This window comes from Nicotiana tabacum, unplaced genomic scaffold (genome assembly GCF_000715075.1).
Source record: "Nicotiana tabacum cultivar K326 unplaced genomic scaffold, ASM71507v2 Un00001, whole genome shotgun sequence".
NCBI lineage: Eukaryota > Viridiplantae > Streptophyta > Magnoliopsida > Solanales > Solanaceae > Nicotiana > Nicotiana tabacum.
Genome location: NW_027438239.1, coordinates 2,484,856 through 2,510,805, shown reverse-complemented (window position 1 = coordinate 2,510,805; position 25,950 = coordinate 2,484,856). Strand labels below are relative to the sequence as shown.

Below are 25,950 nucleotides of genomic sequence, written 5' to 3'. Positions count from 1 at the left end.
AAAATGATGTTATCCAAATAATAAAGAGAAAGAGCCCTAATGAAAAAAATGATTTACTATTAGAGTTGTTCAGCTAATCACATCAATTATGGTTTTCATCAAGTATGACTAATGGCGGCTCTTATCTCACGTGATGTGACATTGAAATTCTTTGACTTTAACACTAATGTCATATGCTTTCAAATTAATAATCCGATAAAGTCTGCTAACATGTGACTTTCCAATTTTTTTCTTTTACAAATTGCAGACTTTTCAACTCTTATTCCCTATTAAAACCCATCCATACTATTCCTTGTTTCTCACCAAAACCCAAAATGGGATACTCCACAACATTAGTTGCTTGTTTCATTACCTTTGCTATATTATTTCACTCATCTCAAGCTCAAAACTCTCCCCAAGATTATCTTAACCCTCACAATGCAGCTCGTAGACAAGTTGGTGTTGGTCCCATGACATGGGACAATAGGTTAGCGGCCTTTGCCCAAAATTATGCAAATCAGAGAGCTGGGGACTGCAGGATGCAGCATTCCGGTGGCCCTTACGGCGAAAACCTAGCCGCCGCCTACCCTCAGCTCCACGCGGCGGGAGCAGTAAAGATGTGGGTTGATGAGAAGCAATTTTACAATTATAATTCAAATACTTGTGCAGCGGGAAAAGTGTGTGGACACTATACTCAGGTGGTGTGGCGTAACTCAGTACGTCTTGGTTGTGCTAGGGTTCGATGCAACAATGGGTGGTATTTTATAACATGCAATTATGATCCACCTGGTAATTGGAGAGGACAACGTCCCTACGGTGATCTTGAAGAGCAACATCCCTTTGATTCCAAGTTGGAACTTCCAACTGATGTCTAGTAATAACGGTTTACGTGATCAAATAATGAATAAAAGCTTTGTCATGTGTTAAGGAAAATTAAATAAATACCAGTACTATGCTATGTGATGTTATCTTCTTACCCAGTGGATAATAATCCAATGGTGTAGCAAGGGGTGGATTTACTGTTATCTACTTGTTTTACATTTGTTTTTGGTGGTATTATGGAGGTGTGTATATGTATGTGTTTTTGCTTAAACAAAGTGAACAAGGTGATGAGTCAACAGCGATGTAAATTTGTTCTTTGATTAATATAATTACTTACTAGATACGTCTCTTTACTGCTTTTACTTTGTTTAAAATTTTTGCTACTAGCATTTGAACGTATGGTTTTCACAATTAAGGCTTGACCTGTTGATCAGCTGAACTTTGTGGATAAGTTTACTTTGACATTTGGTGCTGTAATAAGTTCATGCAGTACTACTAACTAATTGTAACGGGTGAGAAGAAAAATCGAAAATACTAGTAGTTGAAGTGCAATAAGGAGAAAGAGACCCATAAGGAAAAGCGCCGTCGCCGGCTTCAAAACGTGACAACGGGAAAATAAATATATATATATATATATATATATATATATATATATATATATATATATTTTTTTTTTTTTTTTTTTTTTTTTTTTGAAACCTTCAAAACATACGCAGCTGCTAGTCTTTCGGCTGGGTAAACTTCCACTGTGTAATAGCTTGCAAACCATACATGAGATGTAAATCGCACCAGGCAAGCCCTTACGACAAGCTCAGACCCAAAGGGACAATATGGTGGATAGAACCCGCATATTCTGTGTGGAAATCATCGGCCAAACCCAACTGGGCCGCCCTTTCGGGACAATATATTTGGATTTATAAATTATAATCTTGTCTTTTTCTTCATATTTGTTTATTGTTTTGTCACATTTGTTAGAAATGATTTGACCGTTTGTGTTCTAATCCAATTTTCCACTCTAGGATTATTGGAAATCAAGCATATGCCTATTGATTACACCTAAGTTTATAATGCCAAACCTTTTAGTTTCTCAATGCTATTGGGATCAAAATTTCACTTACCCCCGAGAACTATTCTTAATTTAGTGTAGTATTAAAAATATTGAAATTATAAATTTAAGATCAGGTATATCTCAGACGTTTATCTAATAATCTAGTGAGTGCTAGGAATAAATGTATATTTTGACCTTTGTGACCCCAAGACAGCTTATTGGTTACTTAGTGAGAAAGTGAAGAGAAGTATGGATAATATTCAAAAAGAGACAAAGTAAAATCTTTAATCAACTTGATGGTGGATAACACACCAATATTATATGAAAACAGACAAAAAGTATTACATATGGTTGTAGTTAATCGAGAGGAATACAAGTTGATTTGTCTAAAGGGCTAGACTTAAGCAATACTTGATTACTTCTTTTGGTAAAGGCATGCATTAAGATACGCAAATTATCTCAACATTCCCTAGCTACTTGCATTATATGCCTTTTATTTACGAGTTTAGAGTTCAACAAATATATAATGACTATGTAAAAACTACAATCAGGTTATTAAAAAGTCAACTATAAGTAACTTTCTGTGGAAAATATAACTAGTAGTAACCTACAAACCTTGGTAAATGACCTATTACAACAAGTAAAACCACCATTAGTAAATCTTTTACATAGTTTGTGTATATTATTTAAATACTTACTAGTAGTATGTATCTTAAGGTGAAAGCACTGTAACTTTACTAAGGGAGATGTCTTCTCGACTTTAAAAGTTGCTTTAAAAAACGTTCAGCCTCTTTTCGCTTTACACATGCATTTCCAAATTTCACGTAGCAAAATAATCATATTTTTCACCTATAAATAGCCAACTTATCCAATTCATTCTCATCACCTCTTCAAAAATGGCAATATCCAATGCTTCTTTTTCGACTCTTCTAATTTGTTTCATAATCTTGGCCTTTGCTTTTCCTTCTCATGCCCAAAATTCCCAAACAGACTACCTCGCCGCTCATAATTCCGCTCGATCTCAAGTTGGTGTTAGTGCAATAACATGGGACACTACTCTTGCAAATTACGCACAAAATTATGCCAATCAAAGAATTGGCGATTGCAATCTTGTCCATTCTAATGGACCTTATGGTGAAAATCTTGCAAAAGGGACTGGTTCTTTCACTGGCACAGCTGCTGTTAATTTGTGGGTGGCAGAGAAGCCATACTATGACTATACTAACAATTATTGCACTGGCGGAAATCAGTGTCTGCATTATACTCAGGTGGTTTGGCGTAACTCGGTTCGAGTTGGTTGTGCTAGGGCTCAGTGCAATAATGGATGGTGGTTTGTTATTTGCAGCTATGATCCTCCTGGCAACTACGTTGGTCAACGTCCTTACTAAATATTTCTCAAGGACTAAGAGTTTGATTAAATAAGAACATGATCATTAGAATGTGATGAATAAGCTACTTAAATGGAGCAAAACCTATCAGTAAAAATAAGTGAAAGTGATAATAAGATAGAGGTTTTATATATGATCTGTATTGGCAGCATTTAGTTTCGTTGCACCAAATAATTTGGAGTAACGAGCATTTGTAGCTGCTGAATTGTTGTCTTGTACCTGTTGTTTTGAGTTATTTGGTCTGAATTATATGCATGACAGAGTTGGTTATCATCGGATCTAGATTTATGCATGAAAACTACTTAACTCTATTTGATTTTGTTCGTTTTGCTTGATTTATAGAAAATAAATGAATTTTGATAATCAATCTTCTATGTTTATAAAATAGTTACATTTGACGAAGTAACTAACTATTCATTTAAAAATTCAATTACCTAATGATACTGATCTAAATTAAACAGAAACGAGATCAGAGTCCGATCGAACCAAAGTTTCTGTAATTTGTCATGAATGAACGGCCAATTAGGGCTTATAACAACATCCGGGATTTCAAGAGAATGGGTGCACTATGAAGAGGTGGATCTAAAAATTACATTTGCCGGGTTTAACTTTAGTCTCTTATCATGAATCCACTACACTTTTGAAATTATAGGTTTAAAATTATATTTTTTTTGAAATTTTAGTAATTTTCACACACACACATAATGGGATGTGAACTTCCAAATTCACTTGGAGAGGTACACCCAATAATAATTGTACTATAAGAGTCTTTGAGAATAGGTTCGCGCACATACATTTAAGTAATTTAAAAAAATATATTATTATACATGGTTTAGGGAAAAGAGTATTAGTTCACGTGAACGCATATCCCTCAACTTGAATACGCCTATGATAACAACTTATGCAAAAGTGTTGCATGCATCATGCATGTTGTGGGGTATGTGATATTGTCACGACCCAAAATCCAACTAGTCGTGATGACACCTAACCCAACCCGCTAGGTAAGCCAGTTAACCACTAACCAATTTCAATAATAATAAATAAAGCAATTAAGTAAAAAAATTATCTGAATCTTATACATTTCCCAAAAACTGGTAGTACAAATCATGAGCTTCTAAGAATAAAATTTACAAAGCAGAAATGAAATAAATACATCGTCTATTTGAAAAGTACATAAACAGAGTTTTACAGATCTAAAGCTACCACGAACAAGAAGCAGCTACAATCGGGACGCAGGTACATCTTCAATCCAGCTCCCATCGAGCACAACAACATCAGCAACCAACATCTGCACGTAAGGTGCAGAAGTGTAGTATAAGTACAACCGACCCCATGTACTCAATAAGTAACAAACCTAACCTTAGGTTGAAAATAGTGACGAGCTAACACAAGGTCGGGTCAAATACCAATATCCCACAACACAATACAAGTAATAAAAGATGTATCTCAGAAGTAAAATGCTCAGCTCGTTCACAATTCTAGGAAAATAGTCATGCTTTTCAAGTATCTTAGTGAAAACCCGTTTACCGAAAATGCCAAAAATACGAGTAAGTTTGAAAACGGTAATTTTTTTTTTCCATATATCCTTTCCACATTAAATAAGATGTTTCATTCTCTTTTCAGATATCAAGTGTGAAATACCTCTCTATGCCCACATATCAATGTGTGTAAAAAGTCATGAATGACGTGATACCGTACAACATGAGGAAAAATACATCTCTATACATGTATGTCATGTGTGCATGCCAATGCCATGTATCTCAGAGATGAATCATGTATTCGCACTCACTGTCTCACACTTTTCACTCATCATGCTCAAATACTCGGTACTGTATATGGCCCATACGGCCCGGGGAAGATCCATACCGGAATATATACATCACTGACCATCAGTCACTCAGTACCGAGGAAGGCCAATTCGGCCCCATGGAGAAGATCCATCTCCAGGTATATAAATGCTTCGGACAAGATCCATGTCCAGAGAAGATCCATCCCTCAATATAATCGACCGCGCTCACTGGGGGTGTGCAGACTCCGGAGGGGCTCCTACAGTCCAAGCGCTATCATAAGCCAGATCCAAGCATAAATCAATATAGCATGTTGCGGTGTGCAGCTCGATCCCATAATTATAATCATTATAACTTGCTGCGGCATGCAACCTGATCCCAAAATATCACTCTCACTTGGGCCCTCGGCCTCACTCAGTCATCAATCTCTCCAGTCTCACTCACGTGCTCACAATATCATAAAACTATAACTAGCCCGACAACAATGATATGATGTATCAATAAATAATAACTGAGACTGAGATATGGTATGAATGAATGGATATGACTGAGTATGAAATATCAATAAAATCAGTGAGATGATAGTAAGAAACGACCACTATGGGTCCAAACAGTATCGGCATAATGCCTAAGCATGATATCTAGCATGATTGACAGCTTAATTACTACATCATATGACGAAAATACGGATATCAACAAAGTAGGACCATTGTACAGTGCCATGGAAACAATAGAGTACCAATTCATATGGTGCACGCCCGTCACCTAGCATGTGCGCCACCTTAATACCAATCACATAACATGTATTTCGAGGTTTTATACCCTCAGCACTAAGATTAGAAAAGTTACTTACCTCGAACAAGCCAATACCAATACCGAGCAACCAAACGATACTCCAAAGATGCCATCCCGTGCGTTCCGACCTCTGAACGGCTCAAAACTAACCAAAAACAACTCAAATGCATCAAACAATGCTAAAGGAACCAATCCGAATCGAAAAGATCAAATCTTGAATCAAAAGCCCAAAATATGCCAAAAATCCAACCAGAGCCCGCACCTCGGAACCCGATAAAATTTACAAAATCCGAAAGCTCATTCACTCACAAGTCTAACCATACCAAATTTATCAAAATCCGGCACCATTTGGTCATCCAAATCCCCAAAATCCACTCTCCAATTCTCAAGCCCTAAACCCCCAAATTTCACTTCAAAATCTCACTAATTAGGTAGGAAAATCAGTGGGGAAACAAGTTTTATGATCCAAAACGAGTACAAGAATCTTACCTCAGTAATCACCTCAAAAAGCTTCTCCAAAATCGCCTAAGTCCGAGTCCAAAATGTTGAAATAAGACTAAAATCGCGAACCCTTGCTTATAAATCTTCTGCCCAGACTTTTCGCATCTGCGGGCCTATTGTGGCACCTGCGACGCCGCATCTGCGGTGAAAATGCCGCTTCTGCAGAAGTCACTTGCACCTCCAGGGCCTGCACCTGCGCTCCAGGTTCCGCACCTACGAACGCGCATCTGCGGCCCTGGCCTCGCTTCTGCGGAGTCAATCTCTCCTAGCTGCCCCTGCACCTGCGTCCACTTGTCCGCATCTGCACTACCGCAGGTGCGGGAAATTCTTCGCACCTGCGATCCTTGTCCTTCATGGACTTGCCCGCATCTTCAATTCATGCCACGCTTCTGTGTGCTCGCACCTGCGGTGCGCACTCCGCAGGTGCGGTTACACCAGTAGCAGCAGCTCTTCAGCTGCTTCATCAACTCAAAAAAAATATCAAGTTCGTTAACCACCCGAAATATACCTGAGGCACCCGGGACCTCAACCAAACATGCCAACAAGTCATATAACCCAATACGAACTTAGTCGAACCTTCGAATCACTCAAAACAATACCAAAACACCGATTACACCAGGATTCAAGCCTAAAGAACTTCTAAGCTTCCGAATTCTACAAATGATGCTGAATTATACCAAACCATGCCCGATTGACCTAAAATTTTGCACACAAGTCATATTCAACATTACAGACCTACTCCAACTTCCAGAATCGGAATCCGACCCCGATATCAAAAAGTCAACCCCCCGGTCATACTTCCCAAAAATTTAACTTTCGCCATTTCAAGCCAAATTCCACTACGGACCTCCGAATCACAATCCAAACGTGCTCCTAAGTCCAAAATAACCCAACGGAGCTAACAGAACCATCAAAACTCCGTTCCCGATTCAAATTCACAAAAAGTTAAACTTGGTCGACTCTTTCAAATTTAAAGCTTCTAGCTGAGAATCATTCTTTCAAATCAATTCTGAATAACCTGAAAACCAAAACCGACGATTCACATAAGTCATATTACATCATACTAAGCTACTCATGCCCTCAAACAACCAAGCAAAGTGTAAATGCTCAAAACGACCGGTCGGGTCATTATAGATGTGGTTTTAATTTATGTCTACTAACATTGTAAATCTTGTTTATTGATCACGCCCAACTATGCCTTATAAAAAGGACTAAACAGTCGATGCAAAAATATTCGGTTCAAGAGTCCGGAGTCGAATCCCATAGGGAACTAACCTATTTGCTATAATTTTTTAGTATCACTAATGATAAGCTCAGACAACTTTCAGAGTTCAAGATTTGATTTGTGAATTAATAAAAATTACTTAACTAAAAAAAATGACAATAAAAACTATGAACTAGCAAGATTGAGGTTGAATCAAGGATAAAAAGATCTAGGGTTTATGATTTCCCCAATTATCGGATTAATTCATGACACGCTAGCTATAATCTCACTGTAACACTCTCTAACGAGGATGAGTTCTTATCTGTCGCAATTATCTCTCGATCAATTACGATAATTTACTAGAAGTATTCTCTCGAACTACTCTAGTTGACAATTTGTACAACTCAAAAATATCGCACCAAAGCTTCGTTATCTCTAATCCTGCTTTTAAATTCAAGTAATTAATTTCTTAGTTTACTCGGAAGTGGCATTGTTCAACAAAGATCTACTCAAGTGTTCTTTATCAAGCAACACAAGATAACTAGATACGATTAATCAAGGGCCCTTTAGTTAATCACAAGAAACACATAGTTGAATAATTAAAGAGTAATAACGGCTCAATTATATCAAAACACAATCAAGGCTCCATCCAACAATTGGTTCCATCAACTCTAGATGACTGGTTTAGTTACTCATAATTGGATAGATAATCATAGTAATATCTAAGAGCATTAAACTACAAATAAAATGAAAGCGAAGACAAAAACTCGAGTGATTCGTGCTTCCAAAGTATTTCGTAGCCTCTTGCCTCTCTAATGATGTATAACCCTTCAAAAACTAAATTTAAGAGGTATTTATAGGGTAGGGGCAGAAATCAACATGTCCAAAACTAGTGAGGAATTAAAATTTGCTCGGATGGCATCGTCGGCGTGAGGCACTGTCTGGGGCACCAATATTTCTGTGCGAGGCACTGTCTATGGCGCCATTGTTTAAGAAAGGCACTGTCTTGGGTGCCAATGGCAGTGTCCTAGACAATGCCTTACACTGTCTATAGCCATGACTTTTCTTTGCCTTGCACGTCTTCTTTTATTGCTCCATTTTGTAGCTCTGAGGTACCATTTCGTACAACTTTTCTCCAATTCATGTCCAAGCATTCCTACACGTGAAAAAAGCTCTATTAAGAGCAATTGTCGCACAAATTAGCATCCAAACAACATGCAAGTAGGGTAAATAATATCAAAATATATGAAATTATCGCATGACATCAACACCCCACACTTAAATGTTGCTCTCCCTCGAGTCAACCAACTAAACACCTCCTCTTCAAGGACCCAACAACCCACACATTCACAACACACTACACCTATGACCATGGTTGATAGCAACAATTAAGCTCTAGCATATATATTCAAAATACACTTCTCGTACTTATGCCCAATTTCAAAATGTCAAACATAGGAACAATATGGCTATAAAAATCCTAGCCTCGATAACTAACTCAATGTCACAATGCACCTGAGGTTTGAATACTTAATCTAATAGAGAAGTCTAATAATGTTACATATCATTTGTGAAAGCATGTGCCGTCACACTAAAATAAAAGAGTAAGTAGTCCACACATCCAAATCACATGATCGAATATATTTTAAGGACTCACACATATGAAGAAAAATCACCCACTCTCTCAAAGAAGTCACATTCACGCAAAAGGTACTATAGGCTTGCCCATTATGTAAACATCTACTAATGTAGGCCCGCTTAGTCTGAAATCAACTAGGACTTATTATGGTTGTAATGTGGGCTAAGGGACGGGTAGGATATATTTGGGATATAGTGGCTAACCCTCCTAAGCACTTTAACACATCACGTATTCAATTTTTAAGCGCAATTCCTTCAATCTACTTCAATCATCACAAGATAGTTCACCCCAAAATATTTTTCCTTCTTTTTTACACATCACTTCATATCACATCCACTAGAAAAAATAAGAAACCATTATTTATTCATTATTCTTCTCTTTTTTCTTTCTTTCTTTCTTTTTTTTTTTTGTATTTTTTGCTTTGCCGCTAGTGGATTTTATTTTCTTCTATTGGTTCCACTCAAAAGCTACCCCAAGTTTTCTCATTACTTTTTTTTAGCGCTCTCTTTGCAATTCAAATACTTTAAGAGGTCTAAGGATCAAAATGATTCAATTAATAATAAAAGGGGATAGGCTTGTAATGCAGGTGCCAAAAGAAAGGCTTATAGGCTCAAAAGGGTAATTAGGGATGATTTTATTTGTGATAGACAACAAACTCAAAAAGATCAAAGAAAGTCTAACATCACTTTTTAAACCGAGCAACACCTAGGATTTCGATTCAATTCACATTCCGGGCAAGTTCTAGACTCAAATGCAATAACATGGACTATGCAAAGAACTCACTTAACACATGGCACATGATTCAATAAGGACAGTTTCATTCGGACTCTCAATCAAACCAGTATTCACAAAGCCAAGAGATATATTAAGCATAAAGCACAAAGTAAACACAAGTCAAGCAACCGAGACATAGAAGTTATACCACATACTATTTTTGCCAAGGCATCATCATATATTTAAAGCTAAGGGAAGGTGAAACACATGCCATAACCTAAGTATGCAACCATGAAATAAGTCAAAAGATATGAATCACATCATTTCTTCTCCTTTATTTCCTACATACTACTCTAAAGATAAAAAAAATAAAAACTACTACCCGGTTCAAGTTATATCCCATGGAAAAGAATCGAGGCACGAAGAAAAATCACGGGGGATTATTACTACCTAGGAAGAATAAAAAGATATATTTTTGTATTTTTCTATTTTCCAATTTGTTTTTGTATTCTTTTGTTTAGACTTTAATCCCTCAAGAAAACTGTCTAGGGGATCTATCGTTGGGAAAAGTCTATTTTTTTCTATCTTTCTATTTGTTTTTCTGGTTTTTGTTTTCGAAAATAATAATTAAAAAAAACTACTACATTACTCAATACTATTCTAGAGTATCCTTAAATATACTAGAAATTAAAAATATAAGAAGTTAAAAATTTAAAATATAAGAAGCTAATATGGTTACTAATCTATTCCTACTATGCACAATGAGAGTTACCCACCCCACACTTAAAACATGCAGTGTCCCCAATGCATAATTAAAGTAGAAAAGGTGAATAAGAACTCCCTGATCAATCCTCTAGATTATGGCCCTCATCGAAGAAGGCTTGGTCAGCCTCATCACAATCATCAACATTATCACCCAGATCCACACCAGTGGCATCAACCATTGGCTCAACTGTTGGATCAACCTGCTCCTCGTCACCCTGTACCGAATGCTCTGGAGTGTTGATATCTTCTTCTGGTGGAACCCCCTGACCCGCAGCTAAACTAACCAATCGTTGTGCTGGTGTGTTAAGCCGAAATCGCTCAGTCTGAGTCCTCTCCTATGAAGTAGCAGGACTACCTCCAGTCCTCAACTGCAAATCCAACATCCCATGCAAATGAGCTAGGACACTCTCATCGCGAGCCTGACGCTCCGCTGTAGTCAATATCGTACCATCTTCCTCATCTGGCCCACGAATAACAGTAATGTCGGTATCTCGAGATGTGACTGGAAGAAACATGTCAAACTGGGGCTCCTCATCTACCTGCTCTTTATGCAAGTATTGCGTAAGCAGATTCACAAAGAATATCCTAGTAAGCGTTCCCTTTCTAGATTGTGCCTTATGACTACGTATCAACTGGCCCACATTCACCGGCCACCCTTTCATCAAGAAATACACTAGACATACTCTCTCTCGGACAACAACATAATCATGATCACATGGAAGTAGTCTCGTGTTCACTAAGCGCAACCATACTTTAGCAATTTTTGTAAACTTGACTTTAGGAAAAGAAGTACAGGTGTTGTATCTCTTGTCCCGTGTCCACATCGCATTCGAATTAACAAGACACAATGTGTGCCTAATATCTCTGTAAGCAGGCCGGTCAATAAAGTCACACAACGGACTACATGGGACATCAGGGGCATCCAAGAATCTACATAGTGCACTAGCCAAAATATCAATCAACCTCCCACGAATAGGTACCAATTTCTCCTTATCCTCAATGTTCCACACGACTCGCGCACTAAGCTAAAGTTAGCCTCTCTCGGATTTTTAAATACAAAATCCAGTCCTAGTTCATGTATTCTTTCCCAAATCGGAGGGTAACAGGATTTCAATCTGTGCTCATTAACTGCAAAATCAGGGAGATATGAGTTTGGGCGACACTTACTGTAAAATGCTCTCCCAGACGGGGGCACACTCTTGATGCCATACTCACGAGTCGCTCTCTCTTGAGGTTGTGCCCCGGTAGAAGTACAAGCCACTTGTTTTCCTTTACCACTGTGACTACTAGACGTAGCCTCAACTCTGGTTCTTTTATTTGGCGGTGGGCTTAACGAGGTAGCCTTTGTCTTTGGTGGTGCGTTGGCCTTAGCCGGTGACTTAGAACTAACTGTTGGACGACCTATATTGCACGTAACTGTCAACCATGCCAACTGTCAATGCAAGGAAAAACAACTATCGCAAAAATAAGGTCGGAGTGACCCCACACTTAAAGCTCTAAGATATGCTAATTACTTTAAACCATAGGCTACTCAAACTTCGCCTTCATAAAGTAAGTGTATTAGCATCGAAATTTTGGCAATACACATAGCCCGTATGTCATTGCAAACACACTTTATCAATCCACCCCAACTCCGTAAAGTCACCCCACACTTAGGTTTTCATATCAATCATGCTTACCTAACACAAAACAATTAATCTCAATGAGGCAATTTATCGAACACCTTGTATGCATTATTTGCGTGTGAGTTTCTTTGTAGGTGAAGGATTGCTCCACCCTCCCAAATCGGCTTGGGAATTCGAGTGTGAAACACTCGTTACAACAGTCACACTATATCCTATGAGGTATTTGGGGTTGGAAATTATTTTTTAGCACAATTGCACTATTGTTGTACCTTGTAGAGCATATTACCCACAAACTAGAATTTACATAGAAAAAGAGAGAATAGAGGAGTGAGAAAGAGAAAATCATACGTAGGTTGCGTGAGAAAGAGAGGCGAGGCAGTGGGGTGGGATGGCAACTTGAGAACTTGGATTTTCCTCTCGCTTTGGAAATGGGACAGTGGGGTTAGGGTTAGGTAGAAGGTTTTTTTTGTTTCTCTTTGTTCTGGATGTTGGGGTCGTGTTGGTTTTATAAGGGAGGGGTGTTAATGTTGTTGTTATTTTAATTGGGTTGGGGTGGGTTAAATAAATTTTTTTTACTTACCTAGGCCTTGGCACGAGGCGGCATGCGGGGAGGCCGTGAGATGCCGCAAGGCGCCCTCAGGCTCGCTGACTTTAGTGCTTTGGACAGCGCAAGGCGGCGTGGGAGGCATTGAAAACTCAGTGCGGGGAGGGGTCTAGGGCGGCGTCTGGTCACTGCCTCGCTAGGTAACACGAGACGTGCAAAACTTATCATTTGGACTTCGCCTTGCGATGGCTCGATGTTTTCTTGTTCGTTTTTGCAACCTTTTAGCTTGTTTAGGAACCCGAGCACATCTTCTTTCCACGTAGCTCCACTACCTATAAAAACACTTCAAATGCACACAAAACTCACCTGTTAGTCCGCCTCAACATCAAACTATATTAAAAACTAAAACTAAACTAACTCTACGCTATGAGTTAGGTTGCCTCCCAATAAGCGCCTTAGTTAACGTCATGGCATGACGAATACAACATAACAATGGGTTGCCTCCCAGGAAGCACCTGATTTAGCACCGTGGCACGACCCAGACTTTCAGGATTACACTTCGCTCACATATTGGGGCTCTTCCAAGTACATCACATCTTTCTCCCATTTTTCTTCAATCATTCCAAGGTAGTGTTTTAACCTTTGCCCATTCACTTTAAACTTATTCGTTCCATTGTCGGACTCAATTTCTATCGCTTCACTTGGGAATACCTGCACAACTCTAAATGGTCCCGACCATCTAGATTTCATCTTACTCAAAAATAATCTCAATCTCGAGTTGTATAACAATACTAGATATCCGGGTTTGAAGTTCTTATCTAGAATGTGCTTATCATGCATCATCTTCATCCTTTCTTTATACAATCTCGTACTCTCGAATGCTTGGAACCGGAACTCGGGAGTTCATGTAACTCTGTAACTCTACTTGTGCCCGTGGTTTCCATAATCAAATTCAACTACCATAGTTCCCATAAGGCTTTATGCTCAAGCTCCACCAGAAGATGGCATGTTTTCCAAATACCAACTTGTACGGAGACATACCAATTGGAGTTTTAAATGTTGTGCGGTAAGCCCATAAAGCATCATCCAACTTCCTTGCCCAATCAGTTCGAGTTGCATTCACTGTCTTAGTCAGGACACTTTTGATTTCCCAGTTGGACACTTCCACTTGCCTGCTCGTTTGCGGGTGGTAAGGTGTGGCAACCTTATAGAGAACTCCATACTTTTCTAACAGCCTTGCAAATGCTCTATTGTAGAATTGAGTTCCACCATCACTGATTATATCTCTCGGAGTGCCAAACCGTGTGAAAATATTTTTCCTTAGAAATCCTATCACTCCCTTGGCATCATTTGTTGGAAGAGACACTGCTTCAACCCATTTCGAGACATAGTCAACTGCTAGTACTATGTACTTGTTAACATACGAGCTGACAAATGGTCCCATAAAATCAATCCCCCACACATCAAACACTTCCACCCCTTGAATTGTAGTTATCGGCATCTTGTGACAGCGAGATATGTTACCGGTCCTTTGGCACTCATCACAACTTTTCACCCAGGCATGTGCATCCTTGAATAAAGTCGGCCAATACAAACCTGATTCCAACACCTTCGCATCTATCCAAATTCCTCCAAAGTGCCCACCATATTGTGAAGCGTGGCAAGCCTGTAAAATAGAAGACTGATCTTTCTCGGGGATACACCTCCGGATCATGTTATCCACACATATATTAAAAAGTAAAGGTTCATCCCAGTAATAAGACCAACAATCACGAAAGAACCTTTTCTTTTGAATCGAAGAGAGTTCATAAGGTACAATACCACTAGCCAAATAGTTAGCAATGTCAGCATACCAAGGTGTCTCCTCCATTGCCACTGCTAGTAATTGTTCATCCGGGACTGTCTCTGTTATATCTTCAACCTCTACTTTCTTTTCAGCTCCCTCCAACCATGAAAGATTTTCTGCCACTTGGTTCTCCGTTCCTTTCCTATCGTGTATCTCCAAATCGAATTCTCTTAGCAAAAGAACCCAACGGATCAAGCGTGGCTTTAACTCCTTCTTGGCTATCAAGTACCTAAGTGTTGCATGGTTAGTATAAACAATCACTTTGGACCTATAAAATAAGACCTGAATTTGTCGAATACAAATACCAAAACTAACATCTCTTTATTAGTCACGGTATAAATGAGTTGTGCACCGCTTAGCATTCGGCATGCATAGTAAATTGGGTGCACCATTTTATCCTTTCGCTGCCCCAAAACCGCTCATATAGCATAGTCACTCGCATCACACATGAGCTCAAACGGCTGCTCCCAGTCGGGTGCAACGATGATTGGTGTAGTCACCAGTCTCTTCTTTAGCTCCTCAAATGCTAACCTGCAATCATCAGAAAACACAAAGGGGTGATCCTTTTCAAGCAGTTTACACGAGGGATTAGCAATTTTAGAGAAATTCTTTATAAATCGCCTGTAGAAACCGGTGTGCTCAAGGAAACTTCTTACTGTCTTGACCGAAGTGGGCAGTGGAAACTTCTAAATTACGTCAACCTTAGCATGGTCGACTTCAATACTATTACCTGACCCTCGATGCCCCAAAATTATGCCTTCTTGTACCATAAAATGGCACTTCTCCCAGTTCAGCACTAGGTTTGTCTCCACACCTTTTCAACACTCTTCTCAAATTGTGAAGACAGTCATCGAATGAATTCCCCACCACTGAGAAATCATCCATAAAGACTTCCATAATATCTTCAACTATATCAGTAAAAATGGCTAACATACACCTTTGGAAAGTGGCCTGTGCGTTGCACAGGCCAAACGACATTCTCTGAAAGACAAAGATGCCATACGGACAAGTAAATGACTTTTTCTCTCTATCCTCAGGGGCTATTGTGATATGATTGTACCCCGAATATCCATCCAGAAAGCAGAAGTGAGACCTCCCTGCCAATCTATCCAACATTTGGTCAATGAATGGCATGGGAAAGTGGTCTTTCCGGGTGGCAGTGTTCAGTTTTCTATAATCCATGCAAATTCGCCAGCCCATGACTGTACGAGTAGAGATAAACTCATTATTCTCATTTTGTACAACAGTCATACCACCTTTCTTCGGAACATATTGGACTGGGCTTACCCAACCGCTATCCGAGATCGGAAAAATAATGCCCGCATCCAACCACTTAATCACTTTCTTCTTCACCACTTCCTTCATATTCGGGTTCAGCCTTCTTTGATGTTCCCTGGAAGGTTTTTGCCCCTCTTCCAAGAGAATTTTGTGCATGCAAAAGGCCGAGTTGATACCATATATGTCTGCCATGGTCCAACCAATGGGAGTCTTACATTCCTATAACACCTATAAGAGTTGTTCTACCTGTACCAGTTGAGATAATAACAGGTAAAGTAGAGTTAGGCCCTAAGAAAGCATACCTGAGGTGAGTTGGAAGCGGTTTCAGTTCCAACTGTGGTGGATCCTCTATTGTCGGCTTTGCAGGTGGTGTTTCTCTTTCTTCTAAGTGTAGTGGCTCGAACTGGGGTTCCCTTTTTCAAAACCCTTGACCTTCGACAGCCATAACCCACTCTGCTAACTCTTCACCATCCACATCTTCCAAATTCATCAAGCAAACTTCTATTGGGTCTCTGACATTAAGGGTCTCATCCTCCTCTTGTAGTATTACATCAACTACCTCCACTAGCGAACAATTTGCAAATTCGCTGAGCCTCCTCATAGATTGTTGAATATTGAATATTATTTCTTCATTATTCGACCTTATTTTCAACTCTCCAGTCTCACAGTCAATCAATGCTTTCCTAGTGGCTAAGAACGACCTTCCCAAAATTATGGGTATTTCTTCGTCAACTTGACAGTCAAGAATAGCGAAATCAGCATGAAATACAAACTTCCCCACTTGGACGAGCACATCATCCAGAATTCCTGTTGGCCTTTTCACTGTGCGATCATCCAGTTGCAGCAACATTGAGGTCGGTTTAGCTCTGCCAGTGCCTAATTTTGTGTAGATTGACAAGGGCATCAAGTTGATACTGACTCCCAAGTCACACAATGCTTTAGCAAAAGCATAACTTCCAATTGTGCATGGGATAGTGAAACTACAAGGATCAGACAATTTTTGAGCCATAGGTCTTTTCACTACCGCACTACAAGTTTGAGTTAGAGTTATAGTAGACAAGTCCTGGAAGTCAAACTTTCGCGGCATCAAATCCTTCATCATTTTTGCATAACCTGGCATTTCCCTCAAGGCATCCATTTGTGGAATATTCAATTGAATCTGTCTGAGTATTTCCATGAATTTCCTGTATTGATCATCTTTCTTAAGTTTTGCCAACCTTTGAGGGAATGGTGCTGGAATTAGCTTTTGCCCACTGCCCTGTGTCTTTTCCTAATTAGAAGTCTTTTCCACTACCTGTTCTGGGAGCTATTCAATTTCTTTCTCTTTGCCTTTGTCAACTTGTGCTTGTTCAATTACAATCTCTGTGAGCTCTGTCGACTCATCGATCTCGAATGGCACTGGAATAAGTGGCACGACGTCTCTATTAGATTGAGCAACTTCTTTCTCTCTGTCCAAATTCCTTCCATTCCTGAGACTCACTGCCATTAACTAATTCGGGTTCTGCTATTTTGGATTGATGTTTGTGTTTTCAGGCAACGTTCCTTGTGGACGATTGTTCAAAGTCATGGACAGATGGCCTAACTGAGTTTCAATGCCTTTAATAGCCGAGTCATGTGCGGCTAACTTTTCTTGCATCCTTCCATTCCAATGATTTGTTGTACTATGCCCTTGATTTCTATCATATTACTGTCGTCCTGTCTGGTCACATGCTATTGATGAGGCTGTTGGTAAGCCAGTTGTTGCTGGTGCTGCTGATTATAACCCTGTTGCCTTTGATAGGGCACAACTTGGCCTTGTGGTCGTGCTCTCCAAGGATTGGTATTGTACTGTTGCTGGGTTGGTCTGTACTACTGATTTTGAGGTCCCCATTGCTTTCCACCTTGTCACTGACCCCCAAAATTATTTACGTAATTCATGTCTTCTCTGAAGCCCTGGTTATCATTCTCTCCACTCCACGAGCAAATATACGACTGATTGATGCAAGGAGTGCATAGGCCTCCAATTGTTGTGTCAACACTATGAACCTTTTTCGTGACCATCTCATCAATTTTCTTTGTCAACAAGCTCATCTGGGTCTTGAGAGTGGCTATGTTTTCTTCATTTGTATTGTTTGGGTCAAGTGCAACAGAATGCACTATTGGAGTGTGTGTCGTATTTCTCGTCATCCAATCTGAATTTTGAGCCATCTTGTCAGAAGAATCTTACACTCTGTGAATGATTTGCTCAAGAATGCACCTCTGGCTGAAGCATCTACATTGGCCTTCAGACTGTCAGCCAAACCCATATAGAATCTCAGTCCTAGCATCTGATTCGGGATGCCATGGTGTGGACACTTCACCAATATACCCTTAAACCTCTCCCAGGTTTCTTGCAAAGTTTCAGTTAGTTTCTGCCTGAACTGCAATATCTCATCAATTTACCTTGCAGTTTTGTTGGGTGGATAGAACTTATTTAAGAATTGTTTGACTAGTTCCTTCCATGTAGCAATGTAGTTTATTGGGAGCAAATTCAGCCAAGTTTGAGCCTCCCCAATCACTGAGAAAGGAAATAGTAACAATCTTATTGCTTCAGATGTCACATTCAGCTGTCTTTGAGTGACACAAATTGATAGAAAATTCTTCAGATGTTGATGTGGGTCTTCGATGTAAGACCCGGAGAACAACCGTTTGTTCTGTAGCAAGTGCATCATGTTATTTGTAATTTGAAAAGTCCCCGCTTGTATCGGAGGGACTGCAATTGCAGTTGCTAGATTGTCAGCAGTTGGTTGCGCCCAATCATATAGAGCAGCCTCCGGCACCAACGGTGCTACTACTTTGATGTTTGGGTCAACTTGATTATTTATATTGTTCCCGTTGACGTTCTTGACGTCACCAATTTCAATTTCGATTTGTTCGTTCTGTTTTAGCTGTTTGCCCTTCTTGTTAGCCCGATTCAATATCCTGAATGCTTTTTTGGGATCTGATAGACCTTCAAATAGTTCACCAGTTCTCAAGGAGCTTATAGGCATGCACCTGAGGCACAAAAAAATTCAAACGTGAGAATTTCAATGGAAATATTTTTAGCACCACGGAAAATTGATCTAAGATAAAAATCTTAGTAATTCCTTCAAGTTGTAACGAATAACACCGTTAGTTCCCCAGCAACGACGCCAAAATTTGATAACGCCCAACTATGCCTTATAAAAAGAACTAAGCGGTCTCTATAAAAATAATCCGGTTCAAGAGTTCGGAGTCGAATCCCATAGGGAACTAACCTATTTGCTATAACTTTTTAGTATCACTAAGGCAGAATAGCCTAATAGACACCTCTACTTATTCGATTTTGACATCCCGGTCCCCATACTTAATGAAGTTTCATCTAGACACCTCTACTCGGTCAAACATAATATTTTAAACCCTTCTAACCATTGACCAAGCCTATGTGATATTTGCTTTGCTGAGTTGGATAAAACGCGTGATTACACGCTTTAAGAAGCGAGTAAAATTTGGTGATTTTAATTAAAAATACCAAAAACTGAAAAGAAAAGAAAAAAGAGTAAAAAAAAGTATTCTTACACAGAGAATTTCACCCCATCGAGGTCCTTCCCCCCTCCCAATTTTTTTCTCTTTTTATCCCCCCCCCCAATCAACCTATCTTTTCTTCCGCCTCTCCAATTTTCTTTTCTTTCTATCCCTTTCTCCTCTCCCTTGTCTCTTCCAGTTAGCCTCAAAATCAAGTTGAATATATGCAGCAATAGAGGGATTTTTTGTTAAAAATAAAGTTTCAGATTTAGGGTTTTCAAACATGGTGGATTTTCTGGTGACTTGATTTAGGAGATGGAATTTTGATTTTTCACTTATTTGAAGATTCTTGTTTACTAATTTCAAGGTCTACTATATAGAGGATTGGGTTTTTGACATTATTTTCGGAAAGTAAGAAAGAGAAAAATGGAGGAGATGTCGCTATGAATTTTTCGGTCGTTTTGCAGGGGTCGTTCGCGTCTATGATCTTTTTTCTTTTTCTTTTTTGGGGTCAAGATCTGAAGGTATCATACAAAGAATTTTACACATAATAAATTGGATACTTTTATTATATTTGATTTCAATGAAAATGAACAAAATGAAATGTTGATTGGATTTCTATGGAAAACCGGCTAATTTGGTTTTGCAAACATTAAGAAAGAGAAATGATGGATTTTGGTTCAGAATTAAAAGAGAATATGAGATGATGAATTTTGGTTCTCAAATGGCTGATTATCAAACAAAAAAGTCTTGAAGGTGCTTGTGAGAGAAAACTTTAGGATTCAACTTGTTTTTTTTCTCAAAAATAATTTTTATGAATAAAAATAATGACGTGGAATATTTTTATCTGGCATGGATAATACAATAAGGCGATTGAGGAACACACATAGTCAGAAGTGTTTAAAATATTACGTTTGAACGAGTAGAGGTATCTAGATGAAACTTCGTTAAGTATGGGGACCGAGATGTCAAAACCGAGCAAAGAGAAGTGTCTATTAGGCTATTCTGCATATCACTAATGATAAGCTCAGACAACTTTCAGAGTTCAAGATTTTATTTGTGAATTAATAAAAACTACTTAACTAAGAAAAAATGACAATAAAAATTATTAACTTGCAAGAATGAGGTTGAATCAAGGATAAAAAGATCTAGGGTTTATGATTTTCCCAATTGTCGGATTAATTCATGACACGCTAGCTAGAATCTCGCTGTAACACTCTCTAACGATGATGAGTTCTTATTTATCGCAAGTATCTCCCGATCAATTATGATAATTTACTAGAAATATTCTCTCGAACTACTCTAGTTTACAATTTGGACAACTGATAAATATCACACCAAAGCTTCGTTATCTCTAATCCCGCTTTTAAATTCAAGTAATTAATCTCTTAACTTACTCGGAAGCGGCGTTGTTCAACAACAATCTACTCAAGTGTTCTTTCTCAAGCAACACAAGATAACTAGACACGATTAATCAAGGGCCCTTCAATTAATCACAAGAAACACATAGTTGAATAATTAAAGGGTAATAACGGCTCAATTACATCAAAACACAATCAAGACTTCATCCAACAATTGGTTCCATCAACCCTAGATGACGGGTTTAGCTACTCATAATTGGGTAGATATATAATCATAGTAATATCTAAGAGCATCAAACTACAAATAAAAGGAAAGCAAAGAGAAAAACTCGAGTGATTCGTGCTTCCAAAGCCTCTTGCCTCTCTAATGATGTCTAACCCTTCAAAAACTAACTTTAAGAGGTATTTATAGGGTAGGGGCTAAAATCTACATATCCAAAACTAGTGAGGAATTAAAATTTGCTCGGATGGCATCATCGGCGCGAGGCACTATCTGGGGCACCAATATTTCTGCGCGAGGCACTGTCTGGGGCCCTAATGACAGTGCCCTGGGCAATGCCTTGCACTGTCTATAGTTATGACTTTTCATTGCCTTGCACGTCTTCTTTTATTGCTCAATTTTGTAGCTCTGAGGTACCATTTCGTGCAACTTTTCTCAAATTCGTGTCCAAGCATTCCTACACGTGAAATAAGCTCTATTAAGCGCAATTATCACACAAATTAGCATCCAAATAATAAATAAGTAGGGTAAATAATGTTAAAATATATGAAATTATCGCAAGACATCATTTATATTATAGGTGTTGTTTAACTTGCAATAACAGATTAGTTATTATTTTTGTTTATTATAGAGTTTACTGATAATTACCGTATAAATGACATAATTATATAAATAATTTGTACACCGTGAATAGAAACTGAAGACTCGCCTCCATGGATATGCGAGATGGTTATAAGCCCTTCTACAGCATTGACAGCTGTTTGAAACATTACTTGTTGAGAAATTAAAACTTTTCTCTAGAGAAAACTGCAGTAAGTTATCCTCTTAACCTTTTAAGAATAAAAAACAATATCACAATCACCTCTTTAGTGAGGTAGAGAAGAGATCTAACTCTTTTGAGCTAAAATATTTCAGTGGTCCCAGAAATTTAAAGTTTTCGGAATGATGTATAAATAATACTACGTAAAACTGTTTTGACATTTTGTTGTTAATTTTCACTCATTTTTGGGTTAAAAAGAAAAGAAATGAATTAACATCATCTCCATGATTTTTTTTCCCTGTAAAACATGACCAGTCAAAAAAATTACAGCGAATTTAGCATAATTGTCCGTTGAATTTCTCTATGTCAACTCATTAAAAAAAAAGTTTCTCACATTAGAATCCAGCAAACATTCTTGATATTAAGAAGGAAAAAAAACAATATATTATACATTACACGAAACTAGGAAAGGTTGTACTATCAGTCTATCACCGACCCCAATATCCAGCCACCTATAAATAAAACTAGAATACAAAATGTAAAGCAAGAGGAATAAAGATTAATTAATACCTTGTATATCAAAAGTAAAAATAGTCACTTTGCTTCGAAGGATAAAGATACTTTGATCAAAGGACTTTCACAAACTTTTTAACTTAAAAATAGTAGTAGTATGCAAAGACCAAACAAATGGGTACATAAAGTGAAAAAGAAAAGAATCGATCATCCATTGTTACGAGAGGCGTCGAATTTAGCCCATCAAAATATTACCCTTTCGAATTTAGTCCAACTCGTCGATTAGACACCTTTAATCGATGTTGATGATTAATACTTTGGGAGAGAGCACTCTATGGGAAGATTATTTTGAAACCGTTGATTATCCATGCAATAATCATATGTCAAATGATATTTTCTGACCCATTTGAACAACCTTCTTTGAGTCCATGTCAAAGTGCTGAATTTCTCCTTATTCCACCAATTATTTTCACTTTCTCCTCTGCAAAATCTTGCATTTCCTTTCCAAACGCAAGCATCAATTGTGTAATTTCCTAAAGAGGCTACAAATGGTGCTTTTGACCAATCAATTTTTGTTTTTCCACCATCTGTTGCCCAACTTTCTCCATTCCATATGCTAATTTGGAGTGCCATTGGTTGCCAACGAGGATATTTAGCTCCTTTATCTGCATGGTTTCTGTACGTTCTAATAGGTACCCGATCAACCATAAACCTGCCCAAAAATCACAGAGTTTTATCACCTTATTAGAAGTCTTATCCTTTAATATTAGAATGAAATGAATCCAAAATAGAGCGAAATCTATACACAGATTATTCATATATAGTCAGTCAACTCCAGCTAGTTTGAGACTAGTTTGAGACTGAAACGTTATTTATATGCGTTTGTGTGTGATATTAAGAAAAAAGAATAAGGTTGAGATGGATCATGGATGAAGTACATAATGAATCGGTTAAACTTATATTACTAAAATTTCAATAAATATTAAATTCTGAACTCATAATTTTGAATTAGAACCTAAAGGTTGAATTGATTGAATTTAAATCCTAGATTTACCTTGATGCAAAACTGTAAGAAGAAAATTAAAGGCTTACACAATTTGGTGAAGGTTCCACAGAATAGAATAAGTGTGGAAGTCTTGTGTTGGATCAAACCACAAGTTGATTCTCTGTTCTCTATCGTCCAACCCATCGACATAAACATTCGTTTGAAGAGTATAAGGTTTCCCAGGAACATTTCCCAGAAACTCAAAATCTACCTCGTCACGATTTGGTTGATACGAAGTTAACTGCATATAGTTCCAAATTAATCAACATTTTAGAGGAATTAAAAGTTAAAATTTAAAAAGAACGAGAATTTAATTAGGTTGTGCATACATACATAAAATGCCACGACCGTGCCTGCGGAATTTCCTGGTATCAACTTAATTTTCATGTCGAATTGACCAAACAAGTACGTATCATTTGAAGCAATCCCTGAACCTGAAGATAATGAAATGAAATATAAAAAAATATATTATCAAACATTATGTTCTTAGCCACAAAAAGAAAAGTTAGAGATGTAGAGATTTTGTATTTCAATTACCAGATTCCTTATCAAATATCAAGCTTCTTGTATGGCCATCGGCAGAAGTATTTACATGGTTAGGGGACCAAGGCACTATAAAATCCTTATTGAAATCTCCTGTTGAAACTATGGAAGCTAATGTAATATGAAACAAATAAATAAAAGCAGTGACAAAGAAAATAAGTGTAGAGAAGTTATTCATATTTTCTCCTTGGAAAAATATCAAGAATGGAGGATGAGGGAATATGTGTAATTGAGATAATAATATATAGGTATTGCATGGGAAGCTGGTGAGACGAGAAAGAAGAGAAATGATAAGATTTTCGTTTAAGCAAGAATATCTTTAATATGAAGCAAAGGAGTGGTATCAAAGCTAGCTGTTTTAATAATAATTTTTTTAGAATTTAGACCTAATATCTTTATTAACCTCAACGACTAAACTCTAAAAAAGGTTTTAGCTTATGAGTTCATACTACTTCTGAAGTATGCTTATTTTACCCAAAATGGTAGTTTGATAAAGAAACGAATTGAATTTCAATAATGCGATCTGGTTTTGTCAGGTGCTTTAGGCCCATTTTTAATATGATAATTTTTAATGGGTTTAAACTAATAACTTATGCACCGCGTCAAAAATATTGTGTTCCGATAAACTTGTTGCCGAACCGCTGCCATTGTACCTTGGCATTTTTAAAAAAGACTACACGACTAATGTAGTTTAACCTATTATAGTATGTTAGTTACCAATTTTCTCATGTTGTCAATCAATATTTGCCATACAAATTTTATCCGTAAAATAACTTGATTGTGTAAATACGTTATCACCATTAAAGCATATAACTTATAATCTTATTTAATAACTTTATTTATACTGACAATGCAAAAATTTTAGTTCGCTCATGATACTTTTTAACGTCTAACAAGCAGAAAGTTTAATTAGGAGAGTATAAACTGATAATAGTTGTTCTAATTTTTTTTCCCTTTTTCCTTTTTTCCGATCATGCTTTCTGTTGAAGGTATCTTGACATCTTTCTTATTCACTTGTCTGAAATAGAACTAAGAATTATTCCTTCCCTCCTTTTGGGTCTTGATTGGTTAATATGTGTTCTCGTCTATCTCAAAATTTGAGGCCAATTTGGAACCCTTTAAAATAGTCTACGCAATCATCAACCACAACTCATATATCCTAATTAATATTAATTATAGTTCAAGAATATGATAATCATTACATAATTTTCCTGGTCACGTCATTCTGAAGAATTCAACCACATAACTAATAATGCATAATCACCCTATAATTAGGATTATGACTACTACTTTACTACCAACCCGTGACCCCTAGCCCCAGGTTTTCCCTTTTTAGTTATTTTTGGTGCCAATTATGTGGAGAAGAAACGAGTTGAGTTTTATTCAATCTTGTTTTCTAGAAAATGATATGTTTGGATTAGGCTTAATTTGAAATTATTGGTCTTGTGTGAGCTGTAAGAATTAATTTTGGGAAATAGCCTTCTGCTTTATTTTATGTTTTCACCAAAAACAAGCAACTGCATATTGTCATATTTAAAATAAAAATAAAAAAGAAGCACAAAAGTAACTGTTTAATGGTAAGATAATGGAAGAGGTAACTGCTGCTTTAATCCAAATCAATATGATTACTGGTCATATAAATATAAATCAAAAGGCAGAATCTTTCTGATAGTGGACCTATAGGTTAAATCAAAAGCTTCTTTGGTTCTTGTCAGCTCCAAGCTTTGATTATAGAAAATTATGGCCTTCACCTTTTGGTTATTTAAGTCTCAAATATTCAGCGAGATTTGCATCTATACGCAGTTTTTGGATCACAATTTAACTTATACCCGCTTTACAAAAATAATTGCAAGCGTACCCACTTTTCGGGTAACTGATATACGGGGCCTGAAGTAGCAAGAATTTATGTCTGAAATTTGAACTTCAAAATTTTTTGCCTGAAGTGTGACCTTATCAAAATAAAACTTCAGATATTTTCGTCTGGAGTTTGGCCTGACTTGCAAAAGCAATAAAAAAAACTTCAGTTCGTAGTGCAAACTTCAGACAAATTAGTCTGAAGTTCTTCAGTTTGT

The 25,950-nt window shown here is 37.7% G+C and overlaps 4 protein-coding genes across 5 annotated transcripts; 2 read left to right on the top strand and 2 right to left on the bottom strand.

Moving 5' to 3' along the window:
* The first annotated feature begins 286 nt into the window (after window positions 1-286).
* Window positions 287-1,142, top strand: LOC107768378 (basic form of pathogenesis-related protein 1-like). The gene has a single exon (XM_016587501.2). The coding sequence runs from the start codon at window positions 315-317 to the stop codon at window positions 852-854; it is 540 nt and encodes a 179-aa protein (XP_016442987.1). The 5' UTR covers window positions 287-314; the 3' UTR covers window positions 855-1,142.
* Window positions 1,143-2,743: 1,601 nt separating this feature from the next.
* On the top strand, window positions 2,744-3,528 carry LOC107768382 (pathogenesis-related leaf protein 6-like). Its single transcript, XM_016587507.2, has one exon. It carries the CDS (start codon window positions 2,746-2,748, stop codon window positions 3,235-3,237), a length of 492 nt encoding a protein of 163 aa, XP_016442993.1. The 5' UTR covers window positions 2,744-2,745; the 3' UTR covers window positions 3,238-3,528.
* Window positions 3,529-16,353: 12,825 nt separating this feature from the next.
* LOC142178804 (uncharacterized) lies at window positions 16,354-17,421 on the bottom strand. Its single transcript, XM_075248526.1, has 3 exons — window positions 17,293-17,421; window positions 16,920-17,205; window positions 16,354-16,811 (listed from the first exon to the last, which is right to left on the bottom strand). The coding sequence occupies exons 1-3, from the start codon at window positions 17,419-17,421 to the stop codon at window positions 16,354-16,356; spliced, it is 873 nt and encodes a 290-aa protein (XP_075104627.1).
* A 3,600-nt stretch (window positions 17,422-21,021) lies between these two features.
* LOC107768383 (putative xyloglucan endotransglucosylase/hydrolase protein 10) lies at window positions 21,022-24,141 on the bottom strand. Of its 2 annotated transcripts, XR_012707036.1 has the most exons (5): window positions 23,873-24,141; window positions 23,669-23,769; window positions 23,383-23,576; window positions 22,546-23,002; window positions 21,022-21,474 (listed from the first exon to the last, which is right to left on the bottom strand). XR_012707036.1 is itself a non-coding variant. In XM_016587509.2 (4 exons), exons 1-4 carry the CDS (start codon window positions 24,054-24,056, stop codon window positions 22,600-22,602), a joined length of 882 nt encoding a protein of 293 aa, XP_016442995.1. In that variant the 5' UTR covers window positions 24,057-24,141; the 3' UTR covers window positions 22,331-22,599. The 2 variants fall into 2 exon arrangements, 1 of the variants encoding a protein (XP_016442995.1); XM_016587509.2 differs by lacking the exon at window positions 21,022-21,474 and having other exon boundaries at window positions 22,331-23,002.
* Window positions 24,142-25,950: the final 1,809 nt, after the last annotated feature.

What these genes read in the sequence shown, in the direction of transcription:
- LOC107768383 (XM_016587509.2), bottom strand. Translation starts at nt 24,056, where the DNA reads ATGAATAACTTCTCTACACTTATTTTCTTTGTCACTGCTTTTATTTAT. An exon ending in GCACGGTCGTGGCATTTTAT is followed by an intron (nt 23,577 to 23,668) that starts GTATGTATGCAC and finishes AACTATATGCAG; the next exon opens with TTAACTTCGTATCAACCAAA. An exon ending in TGGAACCTTCACCAAATTGT is followed by an intron (nt 23,003 to 23,382) that starts GTAAGCCTTTAA and finishes ATTTTTGGGCAG; the next exon opens with GTTTATGGTTGATCGGGTAC.
- LOC107768378 (XM_016587501.2), top strand. Translation starts at nt 315, where the DNA reads ATGGGATACTCCACAACATTAGTTGCTTGTTTCATTACCTTTGCTATA.
- LOC142178804 (XM_075248526.1), bottom strand. Translation starts at nt 17,421, where the DNA reads ATGGCAGTGAGTCTCAGGAATGGAAGGAATTTGGACAGAGAGAAAGAA. An exon ending in CGACAGAGCTCACAGAGATT is followed by an intron (nt 17,206 to 17,292) that starts GTAATTGAACAA and finishes ACTTCTAATTAG; the next exon opens with GAAAAGACACAGGGCAGTGG. An exon ending in TCAAAAATTGTCTGATCCTT is followed by an intron (nt 16,812 to 16,919) that starts GTAGTTTCACTA and finishes ACACAAAATTAG; the next exon opens with GCACTGGCAGAGCTAAACCG.
- LOC107768382 (XM_016587507.2), top strand. Translation starts at nt 2,746, where the DNA reads ATGGCAATATCCAATGCTTCTTTTTCGACTCTTCTAATTTGTTTCATA.